The 13,106-nt window shown below is 44.4% G+C and overlaps 1 protein-coding gene across 1 annotated transcript in view; it reads left to right on the forward strand.

Annotated features, from left to right (window-relative positions):
* Window positions 1-13,106, forward strand: part of FBXO32 (F-box protein 32) — a 37,554-nt gene that overhangs the window by 7,072 nt on the left and 17,376 nt on the right. The window contains exons 3-4 of the mRNA XM_055545893.1: window positions 291-340; window positions 1,392-1,484. Coding sequence (XP_055401868.1) covers window positions 291-340; window positions 1,392-1,484 — 143 coding nt within the window. The remainder of the gene's footprint in view (window positions 1-290; window positions 341-1,391; window positions 1,485-13,106) is intronic.

The raw sequence follows: 13,106 nt of genomic DNA on the forward strand, positions 1-13,106 counted from the left end.
ACACAAACTTGTACTTGGGTATTAGATTCTTTTTCTTTACTTTGGAGCTTTGGTATACTCGATCTGAGTATCAAAGACTTGAAATGCCTTCAACAAAGTAAATTATAACTCTGGTATTTATACACAAAAAAGAAATTAGGCATTTGCATCCCCTTAGACTGTCAGTAGAGTCTTTGTATTTTCTGTCAAAACTTGTTAACACTTTGGAATAAATGAAACATAAATGCAAAATCTTCGGCATGTTGTAAATTTTAAAGCTATTGGGTTTTTTTGTTTGTTTGTCTTTTTAGATTTCCACCAAGAAAAATGGATCTATGTTCACAAAGGAAGTACTAAAGAGGTGAGCACTCATCTGTTTGTTAAGGAGAACGCTTAGTTTTATACCTGCCCTAGGAGAGTATAGGACTGTCTCCTTGGGTGTGGGTGGTGGTAGCTTGCAGCCCACAAGCCATCCATCAGAGTTTGGGGCTACAGAGATAGAGGCAAAAGTCACTAGGTGGACTCCCCAGTTGTTCAGTGAGATGATGACTGTAAAAGTGCCTTATGGAGATGAATATTCCCATCTCAAATGTACTGTTATAAAATTCCAGCCTTTCCCTCAGGACAACGCCTCCCTTTTGTTCTAACATCAGTTTTAGACTTCAGCTCGGTTCATTTTAGCCCTGGAGGTTTACTTACTAAATACAGCAGAAGTGTTTGTGCCTACCTGGTGCAACACTGCGCAAACAAGATGCAAAAGAGAACACGACGTGGTAGTATCTAAATTTGCATGGCAGATTGATAGAATTTCTGTCACTGTCAGGGACCTTGGAGAACTAGTTCCCTCTGTGATTTGAGGCCCTGAGAGGGAGACAGTGATATACCCGAGACCACCCAGGTACTAGGAGTAGAGCTGGGGCTGTGAGTCAGGGTTTTCCACCCTCAGTGCCTTGCGCATTCACAGGGGAAAGACCAAAACTTCCTGGCTCCTTCATGAAGCCCTAAAAACACTTCTGATGATCACAGTGAGAAAAGCCCTGGAGATGTGAGGCAGGGTGGCAGACAGAGCTAACACAGGCAGGGTTAATTCTCCCCCCAGAAGTATGTTCCCGTGATCAACATATATCACATATCCATCTCCCAACTGTTCCTCAACAAGCAAGTGCATGCGGAGGACAAGGGCCCACGGGGTAAACGTCATGACTTCAGTCACTGACTAAAGCAACTGTCTGCTGAACCACCCATCTTTGTGGCTCATGGGGGTGAGGGGTAGGGGGGTGGAGGTTCCCAGAAAGAGCTGATCATGGTGCAGGAAAGGAGCAGGTTACCTGAGACAGCCACCCAGCTGGTCGGCAGTGTCCCAGCAGATCATTCTAGAACTTGACCTCTGCACCCCTTGTTTTCACATTCAGCGCCATGGATACTGCACTCTGGGGGAAGCTTTCAACAGGCTGGACTTCTCAACTGCCATTCTGGATTCCAGAAGATTTAACTATGTTGTACGGGTAAGTCTCTGTAGATTACCCAGACTCTCAAGTTGAAGTGTCTCTTTAGCTTGTCTTGAAGTAGCCCCCACCCCCACCCCTGCATGATAAGAATAAAAGTAACTTTTTAGGACCCTGGGCATCTTGAGGAAAGCAGAAAATGGACTCCTCAACTTCCCCTTCCCCGGATGGACTTCCGGTTCCATATGGATCCTGTTAGGACCCGTGCCTGTGATTGGCAGCCCCAGACAGGGACCGCCATAATCCCTCATGTGAGCCACAGGGCGTGCAGCATGGGCTCTGGCAGCAACATTAGCCAGAGAGAATTTAGCAGAAAACAAGTTGTAAAGCACCTTGGCTTGTTTTAAAAATTTTATGCCCCTCTGGTCGTTCTCACTGGCCTTCCTCCTTGCCCAACTTTAGCTGACTCTGGGTGAACTTTTAAGACATTTTTGGTTTAAGCCTCAAAGCTGGGTGTTCAGGCTCGTTGGAACCTTGTTTCCCTGACTCCCTTCTGCCACCCCTCCACCGCCACGTGATGACAATATTGAGTCCCAGGTTCACTGCAAGCCTGAAACTACCCGCTTGGGTCAGTCGCTTCCTATTTTAAACCCTGCGTTGGGGGGAAAAAAAAATTAATGAGCTTTAGCAAAATAGTAATGATGAAGGTAGTAAAACAAGCTAAGCCTAACCGTGACCTTCAAGTCACTGATTCTTTTTAATTGCTCGGTGTCTGTTTTTCCCCCTAAGCTCCCTTGTGTGGTGTTGTCAGCGGTTCCATCCGGGAGGTAGCAGCTGTTGGGTTTTAGGATCAGAAGTAGGAGGCAGTTTACCCCTATGGGTGTTGGTCGGTCGGGTTTTTATTTTCTTTTTCCTGGGTTGTTGTGCTGCTCGGTGCCGTGTCAATGAGTCAGATGATTGCAAAGGCTCAGCCAGAGCCATGACATTCAAGCCCCCTTGAGGCCTGGATCATTCACCTGTCATCTGGGCAGATACCGGCCTGGCTGTCCCAACTGACCTGATTTTAAAACACACGCACACACAAACCCAGGCCTCTTGTAGGTTAGAAGCTCTGAGCTGAGCCCATGATCAGATCTGTCTGCTCTTCAGATGAACCCTTATTCCAGACCAAAAGGGATAACAGTCAGAGACCTTCCTGATGAAATGTTCATGTCACTCAGTGTGACCCTGCTGACTCTGAGAGGTCATTTCGGCCCACAACTCAGTGCAGGCTGTTTGGAGTCAGGCCCAGGAAGACCTGGAACTTGTCACTAGGGAAGTGAATAGTTTCCAGTCTCCCAGATCTGATGTCTTGATCCCAAACTGATCAGCATATGGTTAATTTTTAGATGGTTCTCCTTTCTACCTGTTCTCCTTTCCCCAAGAAATAAGATAAAGCAAAGGAAAAAAGGAGTTGAATTGTGGAGATCTAGTTCAAGCAATTGTGTGCACTGATACCTCTTAGCCTTCCATTAACCGTGTAAAGTGTAGGTACTTTTATTCTCTGTTTACATAAAGAGAGAGGTACAGAGAAGTAAAACGACCTGTCCAAAGTCACAAAGCTACATAAGGGAAGATACCCAAATCTGAAACCGGCGGTTAAAGTCCACACTCTTTAGCTGCTACAAGGAGGAGCTCCATACAAGCAAAGGACTGAAAGTAAAGTGGCCTGCGGTCAGATCTCAGCTCCACGTCTTTCACGTTGTTTCACCCTCACACTCCCAAGTGTCAGAAGGACTTAGAATAACCTAACTTTACAGAGTAGCTGTGAAACTCAGTAACATACATGGAAATTTTCTGCAGACCGGAATATGTTAGTCAAAGTCAGCTACTCATATGTTATTACCTACCTATCAAAATTACTGTTTATAAGAGTCAACTCTAGTTGATCATACAAGGCAATTTTATTTCTGGGACTTCAGTTAATATTTTTGATTATAATGACAAGATTTTATAATTGGTAAGCTTTTCCAGACTTAATTTTTAGACTAGTTGACTATTAAATCTTATTGTGTGTTTAAAAAATTATTGTTTATTCTCCCTGAAAGATCTTTTCAATTTGGTTGATTAAAAAAAATATATATATTTTTCTACTTAAAAAAAAATACCTGGAGAATCATGCCCTTTGCTCTCGATTAAAACTCAGCATGAAGAACTTGTATCTAACAGCATGAGCACAATCTCCTAATCTTGAAGTTAAACTGTTGAATGCTTTCTGTTATTAGGTTCAGAAAGAGGGGGAAAATATCTATTTTGGAAAGAATAATCTTTTTTTCCTCTTCAGTGTTAGAGTCCTCTGTAATTTGAGAAATGTTATTTTTATAAAGAGCTTAAACATTTTAATGATAGGCACCACATTTTGAGGGTTTTCTTCTAAGGAACTTAAGACACTTAAGTTACTTGTTCTCAAATAGTCTTCTTATCCTTAAAGCAACTTTGCAAAGTAGCTTGCCAGTGTTTTATCCTCATCTTACTGCTTTGGCCTAATGATTTCTTAATACTACAATGATTTCTCAGTAGCAGAAGAATCAACTTTGAAGCCTTTAAATTTGTTTAACCTCTTTAAAGACAAAGTACATTTTAAAAAATGTATCGTGTTCATACTGGCTATCAATCTCCATAAAAGAGACAGGCAGAGGGAATGAAAAAGATGGCCAACACTCCTATCTGAGTGTTATGATTTTTATCAGAGAGCATGAAAATTTTGTGGAACTTTTAGAATCAGAAATTTGATGATAAATTGGAGAGGTTTTTATATAACGTTTGTACCTTTGCTTAATTGGCTTTAGGCTACACTCATTGCCTCTACCCACTTCTCTCCATACCACCAATGGCTTAAACACAGTTTTAACTGTGGTTTTTAAAGATGATTTAAAATCTCTAAAAGCAGCAACTTACCCACTTATGAAAGGTCACTTTTTCAAAAATGGGTTTACACCAGGCCTCAAGACCAACACATTTTGGAAATTCCCCTGGGGAGCCGGTGAAGATTCCAGGAGATGGGCCAGTGGTGGGGTTAGAACTGTAACCAGGAAAACACAAGTGCTGACTAACCCATCCAGGGCACAGAGAGGCCAGCAAAGTAGGTCTCCAGAAGACACACAGCTGCACATTAGAATCACCTGTGAAACTTTTTTCTCTAGGAAGCCCACCTCTAGCGCATTCGAGTTCATCAGCTGAACGTGGTACCCTGGCATTGCTACTTAAGTTTATCCACCAGTTGATGCTAGCATGTTTTCAAGTTTGCCAACCAGCCCAGAAACCACTTGGGAGCCCAACTTATATTTTGCATAATAAGTTTTTAAATAAGACACACTGAGGCATGAGTGCAAGAGAGGGCTTTAACACTTTAATGCCAGAATGATCTTTGGGCCTCCCAGCTCTCTCTATGGCATGAGAATGTGGCCAAGTACTTGGTAACTGTAGATGCTGCCTTTAGACCAGGAAGAACTTTGAATAGCAATTTCCTGACCTTAATGAAGGGGATTCCCAGGTGGCAGTGGTGCTAGTGGTAAAGAACCCAGCTGACAATGCAGGAGACATAAGAAATGCAGGTTCAGTCCCTGGGTCGGAAAGATCCCCTGGAGGAGGGCATGCAACTCACTCCAGTGTTCTTGCCTGGAGGATCCCATGGACAGAGGAGCCTGGCGGGCTACAGTCCATAGAGACGCACAGAGTCAGACACAACTGAAGCAACTTAGCATGCACACACACATGACCTTAATGAATTGCCCCTTGTGTGCAACAGTTGGGGAAGGACAAACAAAAAGTTTGCAACCGCACTCTCTCTGTTCCTCTGCCATAGAGAACATCCACAACCTAAACCGATACACATTTTTATTTTTTTCTGCATTACAGCCCTAAGTCCATTTGAATGTTTCCAGCAAGTTACTGACTGCTTACCACCCCCTAAAAATCTTTTTCCAAAAACATGTTTTAGTTTAAGTTGACCGGCGGTTTGGCAAACAAGAGGCTGAAATATGGCACGATGATGACTCAAATTTAAACCCAATGCCTTCAATTAAAGGGCGTGCTGTTGCCAAGCCCCTGATGGGTCATGATGTGTGCGGGCAACTGGGCCCTGCCCCGGGTCCCTCTGCCCAAGTGACCTTGGATTAATCTGGTGGTGCACAGCCTTCCTTTGCTTGAAGTTCGAGTCTTGCCCCCTGGGTCTTAAAACTGGTGGTGTCTTTTTCCTTCGAGACTGAGGAACCGAGATGGAGGGAAGGAGGCCAGCCCTCCCAATGGCAATAAAATCAAAGGAGCAGAGCCCTAAGCCCGTTTGAAAATGATGGCAGAAGTGGTTGGGAACTGGGAGAAGCCACCGTAGGGTATTAGCACTGAGGGTCCTGAGCTAAGCTGAAGGTGAATGCTGATTCGGGTGCTGGTGATTTTACCAAGCAGTGCTGCATCTCAGGATTCCTAGCTTTCTCAGTCATCCTAAGCATTTAGGCAAGGAGATCGTGCAATTTCTAGGTGCCCTCAGAAGTGGGGGACACTCACAGACCTTGAGGGTATGACCACGGAATTGGAGGTGTACATGCAGAAATAGGGGGCTACCTGAAGAAGTGTGGGTGCCCACACAATGACAAAAGTAACAGAGTACTTGCAGAAGTAGGGGGTACCCACCGGAGTGGGGGCATCCCCTAAAATGGAGGAAGGCTGGAAGACCAGAATAGTGGTGTTTTTGACCATGGACACCTGACAGTGCACATATTCTCAATTTATATATATTCATAAATTCACTTGTAAATCATATACAGATGCATGCCTGCGTGCTCAGTTGCTTCTGCTGCTGCTGCTGCTAAGTCGCTTCAGTCGTGTCCGACTCTCTGAGACCCCATAGACGGCAGCCCAGCAGGTTCCCTCGTCCCTGGGATTCTCCAGGCAAGAACACTGTAGTGGGTTGCCATTTCTTTCTCCAATGCATGAAAGTGAAAAGTGAAAGTGAAGTCACTCAGTCATGTCCGACTCTTAGCGACCCCATGGACTGCAGCCTACCAGGCTCCTCTGTCCATGGGATTTTCCAGGCAAGAGTACTGGAGTGGGGTGCATTGCCTTCTCCCTCAGTTGCTTCAGTCATGTCCAATTCTTTGCTCCCCTGTGGACTGTAGCCCACCAAGCTCCTCTGTTCATGGGATTCTCCTGGCAAGAATACTGGAGTGGATTGTCATGCCTTCCTCCTGGGGATTTTCCCAACCCAGGGAGTGAACCCACGTCTCCTGCATCTCCTGCATTGCAGGTAGATTCTTTATCTGCTGAGCCACATGGGAAGCCCCATATACCTCTAAAAGGTGCTAATAATGGTACCTACTGTCCTGTTGCTACAAAATTAAACTGAATTTAATGCCTTGAAATGCCGTTGAACAGTGCCCAGTACATCCATTGTTGCTATAACTATTGTCATCTGTAGGGTGGTAATTAGGTATTAGAAAATATATGAAAATAGAAATTAAAGATGAAATAAAATATAGAGATTGACTTTTTCGCATCCCACTTTGGAGATGGAGAAACACTGGAGGCGTATTCTTGGAAGAGGTTGAACCTGAGAGTCTCCTTCCTTGAAGGAAGGCCAGAATTTGGCCAGGTGGAGAGACAGTAGAAGGCTTTGCAGAGACAAATGGCATGAGCCCCAAACTGGAGATGGGAAAAAGAGAAAAGGAGAGTGATGGTGGGCCAGGGGCCAAGGGCAGTGGGACAGTGAGCCTGGTTCAATGCTAGGATGGGGGTAAAGAGGCTGCGTAGACAGGGAGCCTGATTTCAGCAGGCTCATTGTGGCAAACAGAGGTGCTCAGGTCTATGCAACAGGGAACAGAGCATCACTCTTAAGTTCAGAATTTTCTGGGATGGATAGAAGACAGAGAGGCAAGTTGCTCTCGGCTGAGAATACAATTGATTTGTATAAACTTGGCCCTCAGTTAGAGAGATGTTTCACTTGCAAATAATATTTACCCAATCTTGACATGCCTGGAGATTATTAATGTAGCCAAAATGCTCCCTCTTCCAACCTGTCAGTGTTCAGGCTCAAAGTCAGGACAAAACTTTCCAGGTTCTAATCTAGGTTGTCCATTGAATAAATAAGGGTCTTGCAAGTACACAGAGGCACTGCCTGATATAACCAAAGGTTTAATGCAGAAGACATAATTTTCCTATGAGCACCCAGCTTGGGTACTGAGCATGGGAGAAACGGCAGGGGCTTCTCCAAGCTTCTTAAAGTTTTTTCCTACCTTTGAGAATCCTTTGGCATGTTTTCTAACCAGACATGAATGTCCTTTAAACCTCAGAGCCTACTGTCATAGGGAAAGGAGGAATTTAGGGATGAATTACATTTTTAACAATATTCTATGCAAGACAGAGTATGTTTGGGTATGCATGCTGCATAGCTAACCTCGAACCAACAAGGCAAGTAGCTGCTCTTTCTGTTTGTGCTTCTGAAGCCCCAGTTGCCTGGTGTTCCTTTAAATCTCAGCTGCTTGCCTTCCTGGTAAGTGTTAATGATGTGTTTGCATTAAAAGTGATGTATCAGTCTGGGAAAAGACTCCATATGAATACCAGCCTGACAGTCCATACCATCTACTGTTGATCATGTCATTTGACCCCCCCCCGAGCCCCCTCTTCTAAAGCAGGAGGGAATATGCATAAACTGTTATCCAGGGCCCCTCTAGCTATACTACTCCTTGAGTCTAAAGACACATGTGTTAAATATATATATACAGTTGAGTGCCTGCCATGTGCCAGGTGGGGGTAGTTGTTGTTGCTCAGTCACTAAGTCGTGTCCAACTTCCTGCTACCCGATGAACTATAGCACCCCAGGCTTCCCTGTCCTTCACTATCTCCATGCATTTGCTCAAACTCATGTCCATTGAGTCAGTGATGCCATCCAACCGTCTCATCCTCTGTTGCCCCCTTCTCCTTTTGCCCTCAATTCTTCCTAGCATCAGGGTCTTTTCCAATGAGTCAACTCTTTATATCAGGTGGCAAAGTTTTGGAACTTCAGTATCAGTCCTTCCAATGAATATTCAGGGTTGATTTTCTTTAGGATTGACTGGTTTGATCTCCTTGCCGTCCAAGGGACTCTCAGGAGTCTTCTCCAGCAGGTTGGGGTAGAGTGGTAAACAAAACAACCCTTTCTGTCTTGAGGTTTCTATTCCAATTAGACAGTCAGCAAGCAAGTAAACAAGATTATTCCAGACATGTACAAATGAAATGATGAAGAACAATGAAACCATAGTAAGATCTAGGAGAGTCCAGAAAGGGCTCTCTGAGCTCTCAGCAGGCAACATTGAAACTGAGACCTGAATGGAGCTGCCCATGAAGATGTGCCCGGGACAAAGCCTGGGAGGTGGGAATGAGCTAGAAGGTGGTTCAGGGAACCAGAGGCGGGCTGTGAGCCAGAGCGGAGTGAGCTGGGGAAGGACTGGGTGCAATGAGGCTGGACAGGGAGCGAAGACCAGGTCAGGGAGGACCTAGCCAGTCATGGTCAGGAGGCTAAATTTTTTTCTAAGGGCCAAGGGAAGGTATTTGAGGGTTTCAAGCAGAGAAGTGACTCGAGCAAATTTATTTTTAAAAGTCTGAAAGCTAAAAAAAAATGTCTGAATGCTGTGATGAACCAAACGGAAGAGATGATAGAAACCTACTTTTTCTGCGGGCAAAGTGAGATATGAGGGCAGTCTCTTTTCTGCCCATTCATCTTCCACACACCCCTTCAAGCTGTAGTTGGCATCCGTTCCGAGATTGGCTGTAGGATGTTGTTTGCAACTAGATTTTTCTTCTCAGTGTGTCTAAGAGTAGCGTGAGTCAAAGCCGAAGGGCAGGATGTGGTTTCAGCACGCGGTGACCACCAACCCTTCCTCCAGGAGCCCAGAACCGGTCCTGTTACTGCACAGCTAGTCACTGAGGATCCTACTGGATCCCCAGGCAGCCCCACGATAATGATAGCCTGGAATTAGAACCCTCTTCTCACCCCAACCCCGCCCCCGCCTCTCTTTAAACACAGCCACAAATTACTGGCACCTGGACTAAAATTTGCCCAGCAGAAAACAAACAGCCATTTGCAAATAGTCCATTTTCCTCTGCTTTTTCTCTTGTGGCCAGAGGCAAAGAATCCAACTGGCTAAGTCATCTTGGTAAATAAATTGCTAGATACAGCTCTACACCCCTAGGCACACAGCTCCGTTGACACAAGTAAAATTAATCAATTCTGTCCTCCTTGCTACCAGTTTCATACAGTACTGGTTCTGGATCTGTAGAATTATACTGATGTGGAAAGTAGACCTATGTGATTTACCTAAAGCTATTGGCTTCCCTGATAGCTCAGTTGGTAAAGAATCCACCTGCAATGTAGGAGACCCCGGTTTGATTCCTGGGTTGGGAAGATCCGCTGGGGAAGGGATAGGCTACCCACTCCAGTATTCTTGGGCTTCCCTTGTGGCTCAGCTGGTAAAGAATCTGCCAGCAATGTGGGAGACCTAGGTTCCATCCCTGGGTTGGGAAGATCCCCTGGAGAAGGGAAAGGCTACCCACTCCAGTATTCTTGCCTGGAGAATTCCATGGACTGTATAGTCCATTGGGTCACAAAGAGTCAGACACAACTGAGCAACTTTCTCACACACACACATTGCCTCATCACGACTGAGCAACTAACACACACACAAATGTGTTGTTTCGAGAAGGACGTGGCAACCCCCTCCAGTATTCTTGCCTGGAGAATCACATGGGTGGAGGAGCCTGGCGGGCTACTGTCCATGGGGTCACAAAGAGTCGGACATGATAGAGCAACTCACACACACACACACACACAAAAAAAAACATGTTATTAACCCTTTCTGGATATTATTTCTTCCTTAATGTTACAAGCTGATTACCTATCACATGGTAATATTGATATAAGGTTTTCAGACTCTGTTTCCTAGAACATAGCAATACATGATATTACTACTATTTTTAAAGTTTGGCCCTAGATGCAAATTCGATTAGCCTTGAGAAACTGAAGTCCTTAAACTATCAGAAAAACCTGTTCTCAGGACTTCCCTGGCAGTCCAGTGGTTAAGACTCAGCGCTTCCACTGCAAGAGGCACAGGTTCAGTCCCTGGTTGGGGAACTAAGATTCCCACATGCCACCTGGCATAGCCAAAAAGTTAAAATAAATAAATAAATATGTTCTCTGTTAGACATATCTGGGCCCAAGTCCTGGCTCCTCCACTTGCTACAGCTGTATGTCTTTAGATGAGTTGCATAATTTCTCAGGGCCACGGTCCTCTTTTGACTAGTGGAGAACCCACTTCATTGGGTTGCCGTTGAAGGTGAAATAGATCACACGTGTAAAGTACTGAGCACGGTCACTGGCATTTGGCAAGCACCTGTTAGTGTTAACAAAATGAGACTTCATGGTAGATGCAACTAGGTGAGTCATAGAATGTATCAACATTAACTTTTATCATCAGACAAGAAGCTATTAAATGTATCAGAACTATAATAAAAATGACAGAAAGGAATATGAGAATTTGAAAGAATTTAAGCATTTGGTTGACAATATATAAAGTTGAAATACAACAATTCTAAAGGTCTTTAAACCAGCTGTACTTTACCCTACTAATTCATTACACATTCCCTGGCAATAATTTTACCTAGTAATATTCTCTGTGCTATGATAAGAAACAAATGATAGTAATTTATTGAGTGTATTTTTGGTATCAGGCACTGTTCTAAGTGCTTTATGGATGCATTTAATCTTCACAACAATTCTATACTGTTCTATACAATTCTAAACTGTTACCATATACATTTTAAAGCTAGGGAAATGGAGGCCGGCAGTTTGGCTCTAGAGCCCTCACTCTTGAACTCTGTGATAAATATATATATCAAATTCTATACTCTATCAGAAATTGACAGACTGTATCCCAAGAGCCGAATCTGCCCTCCATGTCTGTTTTTATAAATAAAGTTTTATTGGAACACAGCCACACCTGTTCATATCCATACTGTCCTGGGCTGCTTTTGTACTACCATTGCTGAGTTAAGTAGTTGCAATAGAGACTTTATGGCTCTCAAAGGCAAAAATATTTACTATCTAGCCCTTTATAGGAAAAGCTTTATGGAAATGATAACCCTTGATAATCAACTTTATTATTATTATTATTTTTTTTAGTGATAATCAACTTTAAACTTCACTAAAAGATTGGGATTTGGAAGGGAAAGAAATAATACCTTATTGTAATGATGCCCTGTATTTGGTTTCTATATACTGATATTTAATTCTCATTACAGCCTGTGAAGTAGGTAGTCTTTTTTTTTAAGTTGTTTATTTACTTTTGGTTGCACTGGGTCTTTGTTGCTGCATACAAGCTTTCTCTAGTTGCGGAAAGTGGGGCTGCTCTCTAGTTGCAGTCTGCAGGCTTCTCATTGCAGTAGCTTCCCTTGTTGCAGAGCACAGGCTCTAGGCCCCCGGGCTTCAGTAGTTGTGGCACATGGGCTTAGTTGCTCTGAGGCATGTGGGATCTTCCTGAACCAGGGATCGAACCCGTGTCCCCTACATTGGCAGGCAGATTCTTAACCGCTAGGCCACCAGGGAAGTCCCAGGTAGTCTTTTTTTTTTTTAATGTCCACTTCAGAAATGAAGAAACTGAGGTTCTGGAACGTAAAATGACTTACATCACAGACTAGACGGTAACCCCCCTGAGTCTAGGGATCGTGTGTCTTAATCCATGTCACCTACCACAACACTAAAACAGAATTGACATGCAGAAAACACTTGCTAAGTGATTGACAGCTGCAAAGGTCACCCGGCTAGAGCGTCCGGTCTCCTCCTGTTCCAGGGTTCTCTCGTGACCCCGAGGCTGCCTGGCAGTGAAAGGAAGGACTTTCTTTTGACACAGGAATAAACAGAGGGTGGTTGACATGTTATTCTTCTGCCAATTGACTGATTTTTGCTACTCGGTCTTGCTGTTCTTCCTTAGTCAAAGATCATCTCAGTCAGGCCAAAGGGTTTTTCTTGTTTCCCCTCAAATGTACAGTCATAGCCTTGAGAATTTTTGTGTTCTTGGGATTGGTGCAATTTTAGACAAGATTGAAGCTGACGCCCTCGTGAGATGGCAGTCACATGGAATGGGGCTTTTGGATGGATTTCAGGCAGAGTTCTGCCTACCCCACCTCCTACCCCGTGATGAGTCATGGCTCACAGCCGACTGCCCTTCCCAGAGCCACCTCAAGACTGTTGTTTTCTTTCATCTTGCTTTGTGCTGGTCATGTGAGGCTCAGGGTATTAATAGACCATGGTCTTGGCCTTCTGAATCTTGTTGTTGGTCAGGGAGATAAACGAAGTTTGGCCAGTCCCTTTGTGCCATTTTTCACTCCTCTCTTGACTGTCACGTGTTGGTTGGTGACAGAGCTGAACTGGACATGCAGAGGACATCCAGTCTGGTCACCCCTCCTGGGACATGGCCTCTGCTGATGTGTTGACTTCTTTCCTCTCCTCATGGGCATTTGGTCAGTTCCTGACATCCAACCTTGGATCCCCAGTACTGATCTTAGCAAACCATCCTTTCTTCACCATCCTCCCCAGCCCAAAGACGGCATCTCTCCCAGCATGTGTGAGAGATACCTAAGCCAGGCAGGGAAGGATGGGGGGTCTTGTTGTTGTTGTTG

The sequence above is a fragment of the Bubalus kerabau genome, chromosome 14 (genome assembly GCF_029407905.1).
Source record: "Bubalus kerabau isolate K-KA32 ecotype Philippines breed swamp buffalo chromosome 14, PCC_UOA_SB_1v2, whole genome shotgun sequence".
In the NCBI taxonomy this organism is placed as follows: Eukaryota; Metazoa; Chordata; class Mammalia; order Artiodactyla; family Bovidae; genus Bubalus; species Bubalus kerabau.